General features: G+C 39.4%; 1 protein-coding gene across 6 annotated transcripts in view; it reads right to left on the bottom strand.

Annotated features, from left to right (window-relative positions):
- Positions 1–18,257, bottom strand: part of LOC134344113 (LIM domain-binding protein 2) — a 555,808-nt gene that overhangs the window by 15,349 nt on the left and 522,202 nt on the right. For 2 of the 6 annotated variants that reach the window (XM_063043400.1, XM_063043404.1), the window contains 3 exons: positions 14,425–14,548; positions 11,493–11,582; positions 10,243–10,385 (listed from right to left, as the gene is read on the bottom strand). In XM_063043400.1, coding sequence (XP_062899470.1) covers positions 10,243–10,385; positions 11,493–11,582; positions 14,425–14,548 — 357 coding nt within the window. Of the gene's footprint in view, positions 1–7,768; positions 7,913–10,236; positions 10,386–11,492; positions 11,583–14,424; positions 14,549–18,257 lie in introns of all 6 variants that reach the window. The other 4 variants (XM_063043401.1, XM_063043402.1, XM_063043399.1 and 1 more) reach the window with 4 other exon arrangements.

Here is an 18,257-nt window from a genome sequence, read left to right as displayed (position 1 = left end):
CTCCAAGAAGAAAAGGCCGAGATCACTCAACCTATTCTCATAAGGCATGCTCCCCAAACCAGACAACATCCTTGTAAATCTCCTCTGCACCCATTCTATGGTTTCCACATTCTTCCTGTAGTGAGGCGACCAGAAATGAGCACAGTACTTCAATTAGGGTCTGACCACAGTCCTATACAGCTGCAACATTACCTCTTGGCTCTTAAACTCAATCCCACAATTGATGAAGGCCAATGCACCATATGCCTTCTTAACCACAGAGTCAACCTGCGTAGCAGCTTTGAGTGTCCTATGGACTCGGACCCCAAGATCCCTCTGATCCTCTTGCTGTTAAAACTATACTCTGCCATCATATTTGACCTACCAAAATGAACCACCTCACACTTATCTGGGTTGAACTCCATCTGCTACTTCTCAGCCCAGTTTTGCATCCTGTCAATGTCCCGCTATAACCTCTGACAGCCCTCCACACTATCCACAACACCCCCAACCTTTGTGTCATCAGCAAATTTACTAACCCATCCCTCCACTTCCTCATCCAGGTCATTTATAAAAATCACAAAGAGTTGGGGTCCCAGAACAGATCGCTGAGGCACACCACTGGTCACCAACCTCCATTCAGAATATGACCTGTCTACAACCACTCTTTGCTTTCTGTGGGCAAGCCAGTTCTGGATCCACAAAGTAATGTCCCCTTGGATCCCACGCTGCCTTAAGCCTTGCATGGGGTACCTTATCAAATACCTTGCTGAAATCCATATACACTACCTTCATCAATGTTCTACCTTCATCAATGTGTTTAGTCACATCCTCAAAAAATTTGATCAGGCTTGCAAGGCACAACCTGCCTTTGACAAAGCAATGCTGACTATCCCTAATCATATTATGCCTCCCCAAATGATCATAAATCCTGGCTCTCAGGATCTTCTCCATCAACTTACCAACCACTGAAGTAAGACTCACTGGTCTATAATTTCCTGGGCTATCTCTACGCCCTTTCTTGAATAAGGGAACAACATATGCAACCCTCCAATCCTCCGGAACCTCTCCCGTCCCCGTTGATGATGCAAAGATCATCACCAGAGGCTCAGCAATCTCCCCCCTCGCCCCCCACAGTTAGGCCTGGGGTACATCTCGTCCGGTCCCGGTGACTTATCCAACTTGATGCTTTCCAAAAATTCCAGCACATCCTCTTCCTTGATATCTTCGTGCTCAAGCTTTTCAATCTGTTGTAAGTCATCCCTACAATCATTGTTTCTCAATCTTTGTATGCAGTTTTTCATTAATTATATTTCTTTGATCTACTGTGAATGTCTGCAGGAAAAGGAATCTCAAGGTATTATATGATGACGTATGTACCTTGATAATAAATTTAGTTTGAACTTGAATTTTTCTACAAGCCACAGTCAATCAACTCATCTCATGCTATCAGAGATATCTTATTTGTTCTACCTTTTCCTTCTCTTTTCTGCAACTGAAAACTAACTTGTTTTCTCTCTCTGTTCTGATGGTGGATCTCATATTAATTCTTTTTCTCTTTCCACAGTTGCTGCCTGACCTGCAGAGTGTTTCTGGCATTGTCTCTTTTTATTCCAGATTTCCAGCATCTGCAACTTATTTAAATCCCACGTGCACAAACCTTGTTTAATAACTTTGAGGCCAAATGTCTAATTGTACTTCTGAAGACTCATCAATTGTCTTTGAATCTTCAAATACAGTACATCAGCTCGTTTTTTTTTGTTATCTATGCTGTTAAATAAAGGTGGGGCAGGGAGAGGTTATAGAAACAATGAGGAGAATTTCAAAATTTAGATACTTTGTCACCAAGTACAAATTTTAGTTCTCCTTAGCTTGCAGGTAATGGGTAAAAAAGGACTTGCTGCACATTAGGACATGGCTGAGAGTTTTAGATATCTTCAAGTTTATGGCGAGGGAAGCCAACCTGTAGTCATGTATTAGATTAGTTGATCAGAAATAATAAAAGTAAAAGTCTGAGCAGCAGATGTATTATAGTGGGTGTAGAATTTGGCAACACTAATAAAAAGTAGAAATTGTGAGCTTTGACATATGTTCCATACATCCTTTTGGAATCAACAAAAGGCCAAGGTTAAAAACAAGTTGGTTCGGCTTAAGACAGATGCTGTAGAAACAAAACTCAGCAATATTGCAGAGGTAGAAATAACAAGTCTTAGTGATGGCTTGTGATGTATTCTGTACATAATTTGAGCCACTTATGCTGCTGTTGTTGCAAACAGTTTGCAATTCTAAGGATTGGTATGGGATGGAGTTAGTGCTTCAGAAGTAAAGCCTAGAAGTGAGCCAAAGACAAATGCATTGCTGACCCAGACTTATTGATGGAGATCAAATAATGTAACAACAGTGGTAGATATATATTTGTGAAATGAATAAAAGAAAATTATTTTAATGATTCTCTGGTAGACATTTTCAATCTCTGGGATTGAATATTTATTATCTAGCGGGCTGCAATACCAAACATGAAATTTAGCTCAGTGATTTTTCAATTGAATTTACTGAAATCAAATTATTTAAGGTGTCTACAAAATTCTGTTACTACTGTATTGCCCAATTAATGCAATATTTATTATTAGCTTTGTGTTACAAAAGCTGGGATTCACTAGAAAATGAGAAATAACAGATATGAGACAAAATCTAAGAAAAAATTCTGTTAGGTACAATAAATGGAAAATAAGTTCTCTGTAAGTGCCAATACTGACCATTTCTGTTATAAGTTATCCAGCTCCAATACTGGCTCAGTTTTTTCTTTCTCCATTAGTACAGCCTGGTCTACTATGCATATCCCACAGCCCTGCTGTCAGAAAGAAGCATAATCATACTGTACCTACCCATTTTGGCTGGGTAACTCATTCCCAGAGCAACCCTAGGAAATCTGCAGATGCTGGAAATTCAAGACCACACATCAAAGTTGCTGGTGAACGCAGCAGGCCAGGCAGCATCTCTTGGAAGAGGTACAGTCGACATTTCGGGCCGAGACCCTTCGTCAGGACTAACTGTAAGAAGAGCTAGTAAGAGATTTGAAAGTGGGAGGGGGAGGGGGAGATCCAAAATGATAGGAGAAGACAGGAGGGGGAGGGATGGAGCCAAGAGCTGGACAGTTGATCGGCAAAACGGATATGAGAGGATCATGGGACAGGAGGCCTAGGGAGATAGAAAAGGGGGGGGGAGAACCCAAAGGATGGGCAAGGGGTATAGCGAGAGGGCCAGAGGGAGAAAAAGGAGAGAGAGAAAAAGAATGTGTGTATATAAATAAACAACGGATGGGGTACGAGGGGGAGGTTGTGCATTAGCGGAAGTTTGAGAAGTCAGTGTTGTCCGCCAGAGAAAGCAGGATCCCCCAGTGGCCACACATTTTAATTCCACGTCCCATCCCCATTCTGATATGTCTATCCACGGCCCCCTCTACTGTAAAGATGAAGCCACACTCAGGTTGGAGGAACAACACCTTATGTTCCGTCTGGGTAGCCTCCAACCTGATGGCATGAACATTGACTTCTCAAACTTCCGCTAATGCCCCACCTCCCCCTTGTACCCCATCCGTTATTTATTTATATACACCCATTCTTTTTCTCTCTCTCCTTTTTCTCCCTCTGTCCCTCTCGCTATACCCCTCGCCCATCCTCTGGGTTCCCCCTGCTTTCTTTCTCCCTAGGCCTCCTGTCCCATGATCCTCTCATATCCCTTTTGCCAATCAACTGCCCAGCTCTTGGCTCCATCCCTCCCCGTCCTGTCTTCTCCATTTCAGATCTCCCCCTCCCCCTCCCACTTTCAAATCTCTTACTAGCTCTTCTTTCAGTTAGTCCTGTCGAAGGGTCTCGGCCGGAAACGTCGACTGTACCTCTTCCAAGAGATGCTGCCTGGTCTACTGCTTTCACCAGCAACTTTGATGTGTGTCCCAGAGCAACCCTGGTCACACCCATCACAGATATTTCCTTTATTCTATTTACCTCTTCCCCAATGAACTGTTAAAATATGAACTGTTCACAAAACACAAGAACTGTTACGATGGGAAACAGCTTCTTCCCTTAGGTCATACGACTATTGAACTCCCTGCCGCTATCCAGGTCACATCACATATGAAATGCTAGTAGCATTATATAGTTTACTTTTTAACTTGGGCTGGAAATGCATCCTATTATTTGCGGTAGTAATACATTATGTGTTGTGTACTGTGTTGTGCACCTTGGTCTGAAGGAATGTTGTTTCGTTTGGTGGTATACATGTATATGGTTGAATGACAATAAAATGAACTTGATTCTCCACAACCTATAAATAGTTTTCCAGTTCTGAAGGGTCTTTCACATTAAATGTTAATCCTTTTTCTCTTTCCATAGATGCTGCCTACCGTGTTAAGTGACCAAGATCTTTCTATTTTTATTTAAAAATGCACAAACAACAAACAAAAATAATGCACAAACTTAACAATAAAAATAATGCCCACTTTTTCATTCAAAAGTATAACTAAAAATTTCCGATTGTCTATATTCAGTGTTTAATATTCAGACACTTTAAGACTAAGAATCTCTTCTCAGGTGTGACTTCCAGTGACTTGCTCATAAAATTTGGAGAGAAGCTGCAAGTATTCCCAGATTTAGCCTCTTGCCAAGCAGAGTTGTGGGTGTGGGAGAGATGTGGGGTACATCAAAAATGCATAATGAAGCAAGTGGATAGAGTTGCAGCCCATGCTCTTTTACAAAGTCAACTTGTCTACTATATCTAACACAGGAATATCAGCCATTCCACTGAGGTGACTGGTTAAAAAGCAATCACAAAATCTGCATTTAAGAATACTGATAGAGGATGAAGATGAGATAATGGTAGCATAAACTTTTGACATAAAACTTCTTGAATATGGGAATTATACCACAGAGATGGAATAAATGGTATCACATTTTGTACACAAGTTCATCAAGGAGGAAGAAAATTCAGACACAAAAAAACAAAAACTAATTGGTAAACTAAATTAATGTTTGTCAGTTTGAGGAGATGTTGGTGGAAGTTACTCCAGAGGACCTTCAGAGTTTTCAATTGTCAAATCATTTTGACACAGGCAGAATTGGAGAATTGTCAAAGTGTGTTGCTGTTATCCAAATAAGCTTCACAGTAAATCTTGAGGAAGAGTGCAAGAAGATGTAAGCAGATTACAAGAATGGGAAAAGTAGGTGGCAGATGTAATACAATGTAGTTCAATGAGAATCAGAAAATGTATAAGAAAATGCAACCTAAATGATGTCCTTTGGAATATGCAAGCCTCTCCTTCTACATGTTCTACCAGTCTACTGTCACCAGTACAATCTTCTATGCGGTGGTGTGCTGGGGCAATGGCATCAACACGGGTGATGCCAACAGGTTCAATAAATTGATTAGAAAGACTGGCTTTTTTAAAGGAGTCAAACTGGACACACTGTAGACTGTGATAGAACAAAGGGCCCTATGGAAAATCCTGGCAATTCTGGATAATGTTTCTCACCTTTGCATGCAATCTTGATTGAACAGAGGAGCACTTTTAGTAATAGACTAAGACATCTGTGCTGTTCCAAAGAGCCCTATATGAGTTCATGTTTATCCTCGACCATTAGACTCTATAATGAATCAAACTATAGCCAGGGAAGTGATAACCCCTCCTGTTAGTCTGTTTGTGGTAACTTATTTTTTATTCTTTCTACTTCTCTTCTAATATTTATATCTGTGCACTTGTAATGCTACTGTGACACTAATTTCCTTTGAGATCAATAAAGTATCTATCTAAAAGAACAGAGCGCTCAAATTATACAGGCAATTAGATTTATAAAAGAGTTAATGAGCCTTTGTGGATTCATATATATGAACCTACAACTCAGGGCAGGAGCAGGTCACATGGCTCCTCATACCTATTCGCCCATTTAGTAAGATTATGGTTAATCTAATTGTAACTTAAACTCAGTTTGATGCTGTAGAATATCAGTATTGAATGTAAAAGGAAAGAAATGCTGTTGAATTTTATAAGATATTGGTTGGGACATTGTTTCCTGCAGCCGTGGAAAGAATACATTGAAAGAATTTACCACAAGATACTTCAAGTTGGAAATTAAGGTACCTAAAGATCAAGAGAGAAATCAGAAGATTTAAAGAATAAGAAATATCGAGAAAGGTAGATACTAAAAAGTTATATCCATTGGTACATGTGTTACAATGGGAGAATGGGTTGAGGAATACAAATGAAATAAGTAGTTAAAATGAATTCATAGAGAGATATTAGAACATAGTAGCTGTGTGATAGGGGAAAAGCATTAAAGGGAGCTTGATAAGATTTTGCAAAATGTAAAAGGATGGGTGGGAAAATAGAAGCAAATGTGATGAATAGTTCCTATTGAGAAACTATAGCCAACAAATGCACAGTGTGCTTTTTGCGATAAAGGTGAGTGGGTAAGAATGTAACCTGAACTTTGGCAAGCAGGAGTGGTTTATAAAATTATTTGTTCATTTTACATTTTCTTACAGAAGCTATTAATTTTCCATAGTTCCTAGCAATGCATTATTCTATCTCATTTGTAAGATCCTACCTCATGCTTTTACTTTTCTCAAATCTAATCCAGCAAATGCAATTTAAAACGTGAAACTTTTTGAGTAGTTTATTCAGTATTTCTCATTGTCTACTCAAGTCTTCATCTCATTGGAAATGAAATCATGAATTGCCAGTCTTTAACAAATTGATCCCTCCTTTACATTTTTGCAGAAGTTGCTACTATCTCTGAAGTCATTGTATCACTTCATGTTTATCAATCTGTGGGGAATGATCGAGCATAGGAGCACTGTATAGGCAAACAGGAACCTCTTCCACTGGTGAGCAAAATAGGAAGATTTAAACTCCTCCACAGGACTTGCATTAAAAATTATCTTTTGAATGAACTTCCCTATATCCCAAGTTCAACAGTCTCCATCAGATACAGCAAAAAAATTAAGAACTAGCTTCCACATTAATAGCTTTAGTTAAGTATCTTTACCTTACCCTTTTGCATCTTACATAATAGCCATGCTTCATATTGTATTGCTTTATCCAATGTGAGATTAAATTTAGTTGGCAATTGGCATAAGTTCCTAATGTGCATTTCATTTCTATGAAATGATCTGATAAACTCACTGAAAGATGTCAAAAAATCAAGTAGTTGCTTAAGTCACAAAAAAAAACACGTAATGAAAAAATGACTGTAAACTGATCAACTTCATTAACATGAACTATACCATCTGTCAGACTTAATTACAAATTCAAACGAGTATTAACATAATCAAGGTACTTGACTGAATCACTTCAACAGTTTTCTTTTCAAGACTGGAATCCCAATTATTAGTTTATTTATCAATTATGAAATAAACATGACCACATCAGCCTTGAGAGAGCATACTGCTTATTTCATGGTATTAGCAGGCTAGAACCAAATGTTAGTTTTTAATTAGAATGATTCTGTCCTCGCCTTTCCTTCAGTTACACATACTCTGGCAATCACTGATGACTGGTGATTTGGAATGGAAACCTGGCCTGTGCTTCCCTTCCTTTCTTTAAGGTATATATATTAATTATAGCATCCTATTGCCACTGATGTAGAGCTTGGAAGAGCTACCTCAGCTTGGACAGGGGGATGAAATGTGGAACTTTCTAGGACTGTATTGCTCAGCCACTTGCTGAGCGATTGCATTTTAATCGTAAAAACAATTTTCTTTCTCTTTTCCTCCTTCTGTATTTCTGGGGATTTACCTGTTCCGGAGTGGTAGAGGACGACATTTAGGATGTCATGTGGAGCCGCTGTGCTGACCTGTGCGAAGAGGACGCTGGCATTTCAGGTTGAGCCACCGTGGAGACGTTGTCCTGAAGGACGTGGATGAAGCCCTGCTGTAGCTGCTGCCAGAGGAGGGAGGACACTGTGGGTCTCGATTATTTTGTTGGAGCCACTTTTTTTCTCAAGAAAACTATTTTTCCCCAAGTTTTTCATGTTTAACCATGTGCAATTTTTTAAAAACTGCTTTAACACAACTTCTTGTTTTGCTGGCAGTGAGGCTGGAGTTTGGGGAGGGGAGGTGGCAGGGAATATTTTGAAGCTGTAAGTATGTGAGATGCAGCTACTTTCTGAAGGATCTTTGAAGGTCAGTTCCTGAGCTCATTGGAATATGAAATGGGTGGGGCATTTGATGGCAGGCATATTGTTATTTTTCATTCATAGATCTTGGCTTTGTAGCCCTTTGCTGCTATGCTAAGCATTATGGTCAGTACCTTGCTTGAGAGCTAGAATTTTGCTTTGGTTAGGCATCTGAATGAGGTTGTTCAGCAAATAAATAGCAGACCCATGACAGACAGAAAACTAGCGTATCAGATATTATTGCATTCCACTGTTTGCAGCCATGATGAAGGAGTAGTTTACGTACCATATGTACATTTAAAAGGTGCTCCATTTAGCGAGTAAGGGGTCACAATATGTACAATGTTACTAAGCCTCTTTTGCTGTTATGTTGTTATTTTTGCCTTTCACGTTTGGTCCTGTACACTCAATTATGAGCTACCTCACATAAAACAAAGGTGCTAATGGAACAAAGCTAGATACAAGACAAAAGCTATCAGAGATAGCTTCATTTTATAAGAAGATTTGCATTGGAAGAGCCAAGGTTGAACTGGTTATTTTCTGGATTACATTTGGGTTATTTTCTGGATCTTAGCAAATAAAGGCTGCTAAGAAAAGTTGACATACAAAAAAAAACAAAACAAATCATTACAGCAGTGTGTGTGGAAATTCATTATATATACAGTAGATTCTGGTTAATTGGGACACATCAAGACATGTACAGTTTTGCCTAATTGAGCAGCTCCCCCAATTAGCTGAAGTGTAATGGAAATAGTTAAAAAGGTATAAAAAAGACATACTGCCGTTTAACTGAGTAACAAATCATGTATTTAAATGAAATACAGAACAAATCAGAATTCTACCAATGGTACTACAGTAATACAAATCTGTGTATTTGTTCCTAATAGTTATCAAAGGAGTAACTCATTTGGTGTACACTGCTGTGTATGGGGTGTCCAGTGAGGGATAGCACCTTTAGCGAAGGGGCTTGTCATGTTCATTCTGGGCAGTTCACTCACCTTTGGTCCCCACTGGACACTCAGCTTTCACTTGTGGCTCCAAGTAGTTGTTTGCATGCGACAGTGGTCACACCCCAGTACACCGCTTTGGCAGGTGAGGGTAGTCAGTGGATCTCCTATCCTGGTGGAACAGGGATATGCCTGTCCTAGCATGTAAGGTCAGCTCTGGCAGACTGGACGGATGAGATCAATAGTGAGATCCAATGGGCAGAAGGTTATTTTGCAATGCTTCATGGAGAATGAAGGACAATATTAGGCACAGAAGTCATGGTTATCCACTGCAACCAAGGCAGATCCCAGTTTGTGATGAATACTTGTACCACTGTACCCGGACTTCTGAGGTTGAGAGAGTAGAACTGTCTCAGTGCCATGGTTTTTCCATTTTCAAAACTTTCCTGCACAGGGTTCACTGTCATCATCAGATATGACAGACAACCAACAAGCTGCCTTGTCGTTGATTGATTGTAAATTAGAGAAGACACCTAGGGCAGAGAGTGGGCTGCCTTCACACAATGCTTTCGACGACTGCATCCTCCAAATCTTCATTTTCATTGTAACATTCAAGAAAATTGTTGATACCTTCAAATTTTTCATAGTTTCTTAGCTAGCTGAAGTAGTGAAATCATTTCATGTTCATTCCCAGCCATCTCTGCCATCTCCAAGCCTGAATGCTTGAAACCGCAGTGAACAGAACAATTCTAACTTGTCTTGCAGCTTATGACTTACTGCTTACCAACTTTCAGTGACAAAAATCACTGCTTTTGAACACAAACACATGCAAATGACACCTTTTAAAAACTGTTTGCTTTAAGCATGGTGTAATGTCTAACAACCACACAAGTTCACTTGACTGATGCTAGTTAGAAACTGTACGAAAACAGTTTCCAGTTCCAATTAAGTGGCATAGTGTCCCAAATAAACAAAAGGAATCCCGGCTATTTTCTCGATTAGTTATTGTTCTTTAAGAGTTGTCCCAATTAAGCGGCTGCTCGATTAACCAACAGACCAATTAACCGGAATCCACTGTATTTAACTAGTAACAGGTCAATATGCTTGTCCTGGTCAGACACAGAATGAAAGGAGATGCTTACAGGTACCTGACTGGAGAGACTGAAATTCCCCACAGGCCCTTTTTTCTTGCTGTTCATGCTGTTGATGTTTCCTGCACTGCTGTTTGAGGTACTGCTCGCTGAGTTCTTCCTCTTTCTCCGCTTGTTTGTCTGTTGTCTGGTTGGTTCTGCTGTGAAAAACAAAACAAAACAAAAACATGCCAGGATCACGGTTTTGATATCATTAACTTTTGAATGCTCAAGACAGATTTGTTTTACCTTTCCCTGACTGGCTAAATATGAGGAGCCGCTTAGTCAACAACACAGCTAAGGTAAATTTTGTGTGAAGTTGTAGTAGATCAATTCTTTATCCCGACATTCTCTCTGATAACTCATTCTCTTTGCTTTGGTCATTAATTTATAACATTGTAATTAATCTTACTGAATGGTATTTGCCTGATTCCATCTCATAATAATTTCATTTTCTGAGTGTTTACTAGAATGGCTGGTGAGTTCATTACTGGTCATTGGATACTAGTTAAATTATAACATGATAATTTAAAATTGGAAGGAATGTTGCCCTTTAGCAGCTAGTGTGGTTGATGGCTTTGCAAGTCAAAATATGGATCATTATAAAATTTAAGACAATGAAGTTTTTCCACACTTGGCAAAGCTTTTAAGACAATTTATCACTTCCACATTTCAATCAAGTGAAACTGTGCCTCTCCCCAAAGATGCCAATTGACTATACTACTCCTCATGAGGCCAGCAGGAAGTGAACAATGTGAGGGAGATGAAATGCCAGCTTTTTCTTTGCAAGGCACCCCACCTGAAAGGCCCCACCTGGAAAGTCCCAAAATGAATATGACCGCTAAAGCTGTCTCCAACTTAGAACCACTGGAGTATGAATAAAGCACAAATGACCCAGCACCAACTATGGCAGAAGGTTTCCTTTAGTTATTTCATAATAATGGTGTAAAGACTTTTTCTAAGTGTTATTACTAGCAAAACTCCAAATGCTTTTGTTTAGAACATTTGCAATTTTGCTAGAAGTAGAAATATGGGAAATTTTCTCACTGTATTTACAACAGTTAAAACACAGAGCTACCAAAGTAAAAAATCCTCTGTATTTACTTCGAACTGGGTCAAACTAACAGTTACATGTTGATGAACATTGGATGTCAAAGCCATCCAAACATACAAGATTAGTCTTGCCTTATTACTCCCTCCATGTTTTTGCTATTTTGATATAATATACACTTCAAATGACTAAAAATAATTAAACTTTGTTTTCTTACCGTTATGCGCTGGGCGCGCTGAGCGAGGTTGTGGGGTTGAGGCGGTGTGACGTAGGAGAAAGGGTATAACGGCTGATTGTGAGGTTCGACCTGAAGGATTACAGCATCACGGGACAGGTATTTTACTCTTACATGGTTGTTAATTGCAACGGTTTTACTGGTGCATATACGATATAGTATAATTTTTTGTTTGCCATTTTAGTGAATTAATCTCCTCTATTTTTCTCCTCAGTCTCCTGATTCCTCCAAGCCGAGTCTGCAGTCCCTCTAAATCTACCTCCCCTCTGTGGGGAGGCATCTGCCCTCCGCTCAGCGTCTTCCCACCACAGCACAGCTGAGATATGAAACCAAACTGCATGGAGTTTCACCTTTCACTCCAACAACACCATGACACAGTGTGCTGGCACTCCAACGTACTGAGTCATTGCGCTGCTTGTTGTAGGATGCAATTGTACACTTTTCAAATCACTATGTTTACTTCATACTTGCAGGTATAAGATAAAACTTGAGAATAGTTCACAAGTTAACTGCTTTTAATAATGGACTAGAATAACTACGTGGCAACGTTCATTACGTTAAGAATGAAAAAATGACAAATGCTTTCACTACGAAGATGTTAAATAACTAAAATGATTGGCATCAACTTTGGTATAATACAGGCATAAGCACATTAGCAAAGCATTCCTTTGACATTCAATGAATGCATATGAATAAGCAGAGTACTTCTTTCAAGTATAGTTATCACATTTAATGGGCATGTTAATTAGAGAACTTGGCGGGAAGTCAGCACACTTGATACATAATGCTCCTGATTGATCAGTTAATTATTTTATTGATGAGGAACTGGAATCTGATTTAATATACCGATCCAACCTTCTGTTAAGCAAATCTCTATGCTATAACAGAGATAGACTGAGTGGCTAGGAGACAGACTCAGTGACTGAGTGATATTCTTGGCTAGCATGCAGAAAGTTCATTGTATTCTTCTATTTGTTAAATATCCTCATCTTCACATGTCACACTTGATGGTGAACAGGATGTTGTCTTTGTTCAGGAGGGAAATTGAAGTAATCAACAACTTGTATAACTTACTTCACCATGGGCAGTGAAGTCTTACATCAGTCTTTCTTTTGAGAGACACTATTCTGAAGCCAAATGCAGCATCGAGCAAATAATTAATTGGGCAAAATTTGGTCTTGATGACAAGTTACAAGTTTTCTGACCTTGCCAACTTGGTGTGTGGTAGGATTAGTCAACTCTCTAAAAGCAATTCAAGAATGTGTTTGATACCAAAATCTTAACAGGTCTATAAAATTCCAGAATATGTTCGATACTGAAATCTAATAGGTGTATGAAACAACTTTTGAAATTATGAGCAAAGTACTACAGTGTCAACAGTTATCTACATTTGAAAGACAATGATGAGAAAACCAAGTGCAGGCTTACTAAGTGTCTAATTCAGTAAAGTCCCTATCTATCCTGTAACAACTTTGTTAATCACTATCAAATCATTTCCAAATAGATGTACCTTTGAATACTTGTGAAGTTTTTGCTAGTTTGAGAGTTAGATATTTATTTATTTCATTTACCTCTTCAGATAGAGATCTGGGATGTACAGTACAGTGGATTCTGGTTAATTGGGACACATCGGGATGAAAACATTTTGGCCCAATTAAGTGCCTGTCCCAATTAGCCGAAGTTAGAAAAGGCATAAAAATACAAACTGAGTAACAAATTATATATTTAAATGAAATACAGAACAAACTGGAACACTATCAATACTACTACAGTACTATAAAACTGTATTATTTCCTCATTTTGATCAACAGAGGAATTCACCCACTTCATGTTCTTTTGACTGTAAGTGAACAAAATCAGACCAGACACCTTGTGCAGATAATGGACTGCCTTCATACAATACTGTCGATCATTTCATCCTCCAATTCTTAATTTTCACTGTAACATTCAAGGTGATTGTTGATACCTTCAAATTCTTCATAGTTCCTAACTTGTTGAAGTAATGAAATCTTTTCATTTTCACTCCTAGCTGTTTCTGCCATTTCCAAGCTTGAGTGCTTGAAACCGCAGTGTGCAAAACAGTTCTGATATTTCTTGCCAACTATCAGAGACAAAAAATGCTGCTTTTTACACACAAACACACACAGCTGATGCTATTTAAAAACAGTTTGCTTGAAGCACTGTGTAGTGTCTAACAGCCACACAAGTGCACGTGACTGATGCTAGTTAGAAACTGTTCAGCAGTAGTTTCCTACCCCATTAAGCGGCATAGTGTCCCAAATAAACAAAGGGAATGTCGGCTATTTTCTCAGTTTTTGTTCTTTAAGAGTTGTCCGAAATAAGTGGCTGCCCTGATTAACCGATGGCCCAGTTAACCAGAATCCATTATTGATGTATATAAGCCTAACTCAACGATTCAACCATCTCCTAATTGGATTGCCCAGATTCAGATAGTGTATGAGAAGGGACACTGATCTATATTTAAAACAATCCCAGAAACCAACTTTTTCTCAAAAACAACACATTCAGAAGCTGAGGCAGATACTAACTTAATGTTTCTATGCTAAACCTAATTAGCACTGATTGATCCTTAATCTGTGCAGCAACTTGTGTGGAAAATATTTTTTAAAAGCCAAATAATTTGTGGGTACCAAAATACTGTGTGTAATATAGCTTGTGCAGCAGATGGGAAGTTACCTACACTACTGAACATATTGATATGGAAACACAAGGATGTAATAAATATCAATAAGGAGTTACTAGTAAGATCGTGGTGATTTAGGGATCCATACCTTTGATATTGTGTTAAGTGTAACAAACTTTATAAAATGTATTAATGGAGCATTCCTAAATGTTATTATAACGACAGTATATACCTCTAGCTGTAATATTCAATTAAACATTGTCAGCCTACCTGGAGGTGCCACCATTCGCTGCCATTTCTGGAATAAGCATGTTTTCAGGCAGTCCCTTGGGCTGATATTGTATGTTTTGTGTCTGGACATCAGTTCTTGCATTGGCTCCAGTATTACACACAACTGGAAATATGAGCATAGATTATCTAGTGTTGCATTTAAACATTAAATAAGTTAAAAATGATACAAACAAGGACATAACTAAGCAGATAAGAATCGTCAAATTAAACTTTCTCACTAGTTACAAACATTCCTTTTGTTAAGTACTTCACTGGTCTGAAAATAAATCTGATCATTCTAGCCACTGTTTAAATATTTTGAATTTGAACTGTGAATTGGCATCATGAATAGTCACTGTATGAATGATTAAAACTGGCAGCAACTTAAACAAGATAAATTGTTGGTAAATAATTCAAATCCAGCCCAGATGCATTCAGAAGTTTTTCCAAAATGTTGAGAGAAATTATAACTTACTTTGCTATTATTTCCACTTTAGTCTCCATTCAATAAAAAGGGGTAATTCAATTGGAAATAATTTCTGTTTTAGATGCTTTCATTTCACAGATAAAAATGACAACCTCTCAACTGGTCTGATATTATACTTCACATATTATTCATGTAACTTTAAATCCCTTGTAAACTATAGCAGGGGGGGTTGGAAGAGGGATTGTAACATCAACTAGGCTTAGAGCTTCTTGGGAGCATGGGTTCTCAAGACAGGGCAGATTCCAAGCAGTCGTTGTCTGCCTTCTGGCAATAGTAGCCAGGTAAGAACAAGGGTGGCAATAGTAGTAACAAACCCTACAGTAGAGCTTGTGCTACTATGACCATTCTAAGCAGTAGCATCACAATGTAGCTACATCATCTCTGCATGCGCCAAGAAATGTGTGTTGGAAAAAAATGTTTATTTATTTACTTATGTTCCACATAAATTTTCAATGAGCAAATCTTTATTCCATATCCCAGATTTTTTGGTAGTAATTTGTGAATTCTGTAGGAGCAAATTCCATTACCTAAACTAATGTGAAGCAGAATGACTTCTTCTGTAAACCATCACTCTGTTATGATGAGACTATTTTACCGTCTTAAACAAAACATGAAAATATATATTTGGTCAGCTTTCACTTTTAAATTTGATGAAAGGAAAAAGGGGAAAAATGCAGACAAATGATATCTGAGGAGCAAGTATAGATTGCCAACAAAGCTTATATTTTTTTAACAAAATGGAAACAGCCCATCGTGTTTATGCCAACTCTCAGAGAAACCACATTAACCATTTCCCTGTAACCTATTCTCTCTCATACCTCTATCAAATCTCCTTAACCCCAACCCCCATTCTCCAGCCACCCACCTATAGCAGGGACAGTTTGCAGTGACCAGTTAATATTCCACCACATCTTTGTGAGAGGAAACTGGAGAACCAAGAGAAAGGCTATAGCCACTCCAGGTCCAATCAACGGGGTATTTTTTCGTCTTGTATGTCTTTTTTTGACAATTGCAAGTTGCTGTTGGATACTAAGAACGTCAAGTACTGCAGGACTATCCCATTAGCGAATTGCTCGATAGTGATGTTGCTGAACGCATTCAGTACCATTATGCAGCTGGACTTGCCGTGTACCATTGCACAGTGTAGAGTGCAAATGATTGTCTCGGATGTTTTTCTTGTGATTGCAAGATCCTATAGGACATTGGTAATGTAGAGGCCGCAAAGCATGTGCTACCGGGCCATGAGGAAACGATATGATTTGGTGATATAAGTCAGCTGCACCTTTCCTCATTCCCTGTCACGCACTGTTGAGCTTGAACACACGCGAGGTTATTACCCGCGCGTCATCCATGTCAATGCGAGAAGGAGATCAACTCCTTGAGCTTGCAAATGACGGCGGGCTGAAAAGTATGTTTGACATAATATCTCTGCCGGCATTCTGGATCAAAGTCAAGGCTGAATATCCTGAGGTAGCAACGAAAGTAATGAAAACGTTGCTTCCATTTCCAACATATCTCTGCAATGAATGAAACGAAAACTAAATTGCAGAATAGACTGGACATAAGGAACCCCGTTCGAGTATCGCCGTCTCCCATCACCCTTCGATAGGACCGTCTTGTTGCAGGAAATGTGTCCAGGGCTCCCACTGATTCACCGATATTGGTGTGTTGCAATGATTTTTTATGTTCAAACGGGGAAAATATGTGCTGTGTGTTTAACATCCAAATGTTACTTAAAATGTTACGATGCTATTGACTTACTTACATAACCACAGAACAATTACAGCACAGAAACAGGCGATCTCTGCCCTTCTAGTCCGTGCCGAACGCTACTCTCACCTAGCCCCACCGACCTGCACTCAGCCCATAACTCTCCATTCCTTTCCTGTCCATATACCTGTCCAATTTTTCGTTAAATGATAATATCGAACCTGCCACTACCACTTCTAATGGAAGTTCGTTCAATACTTACTTCAAGCTCCCCCGTCCTCCCCTGATAATTGACATCACTATATTCATGCGAGGAAAATATGCGCTGTGTGTTTAATATTAAATTCGTTATAGATAAACCCTTTTAGAAACAAAGTTGAGTGTATTAGCAATTTATCACCTATATTCCGATATTCCGGTCGTGATTAACACCCCTCCCCCTCCCAACAGAACCACCAAAAACGATTTGTAAAGAAAATTCGGCATGTTACATGTACGCGCATGCGCACTGGTGACCGCGTACTGGTTACCGCGCATGGCCTCATGGTCATTGTAGTCTTCCTCGGGGTAAACACAACGTATTTGACTGCTACTCTTGTCCGTCGGCAACCCTTCCCCCCACGGGTCGGCCAGTCCACCGGTCTGCAAGAATATTGTCAATAGTAAACCGGTCCGCAGTGCAAAAAAGGTTGGGGACCCCTGATGTAGAATACTGAAAGTCCCATTCACTGGTTCGTTGGCGAGACCAACAATGGGGGAGATGTGTTGCCACGGTTGTAGGGAGGAGTAGGCCATGCTGTGGGTTGCCTGTTGCAGCTGACCAGGACAAGAGATGCTAAAGCGGTGTGGGAGAGCCTCTGCGGATGTGCTGGAATCTGTACTTGGGTTGGGGGCTGGCCTCTCCCATCGCTGTTGGCTGCCCTCCGGTGTTAGCTTGATGCTGCTGCGCAGTGTTTGATGGGTGGAAGAACAAGCTGGACCAGGATACAGGCATGGCACTGAGAGACTTGGGCTATATTATTTTTTTTGTGACTACATCTTTTTCTGAAATCATAACCATATGTTCTATTTCAGAATGAGGTTTATTACCACCGGCATGTGACATGAAATTTGTTAACTTAGTAGAAACAGTTCAATGCAATACATAATATAGAAGAAAAAACAGAAAATTAATAAATAAATAAGTAAATCTTATTCAGTATACATTACATTGTATACATATATTGAATAGATTAAGAATTGTGCAAAAACAGAACTACTATATATTAAAAAAAAGTGAGGTAGTGCCCAAGGGTTCAATGTCCATTTAGGAATCAGATGACAGAGGGGAAGAAGCTGTTCCTGAATCGCTGAGTGTGTGCCTTCAGGCTTCTGTACCTCCTACTTGATGGTAACTGAGAAAAAGGCATGCCATAAGGTGCTGGAGGACTTTAATCTGCCTTTCTGAGACACCGCTCCCTGAAGATGTCCTGGTATCCAAGATGGAGCTGACTAAATTTACAACACTCTGCAGCTTCTTTTGGCCCTGCGGTAGCCCCCCCCCCGCCCCCATACCAAACAGTGATGCAGCCTGTCAGAATGCTCTCCACAATACATCTATAGAAGTTTTTGAGTGTATTTGTTGACATGCCACATC

Source organism: Mobula hypostoma, chromosome 3 (assembly GCF_963921235.1).
Source record: "Mobula hypostoma chromosome 3, sMobHyp1.1, whole genome shotgun sequence".
Lineage (NCBI taxonomy): Eukaryota > Metazoa > Chordata > Chondrichthyes > Myliobatiformes > Myliobatidae > Mobula > Mobula hypostoma.
Note: the sequence above shows the minus strand (reverse complement) of the source record. Positions and strands in the feature narration are given on the sequence as shown.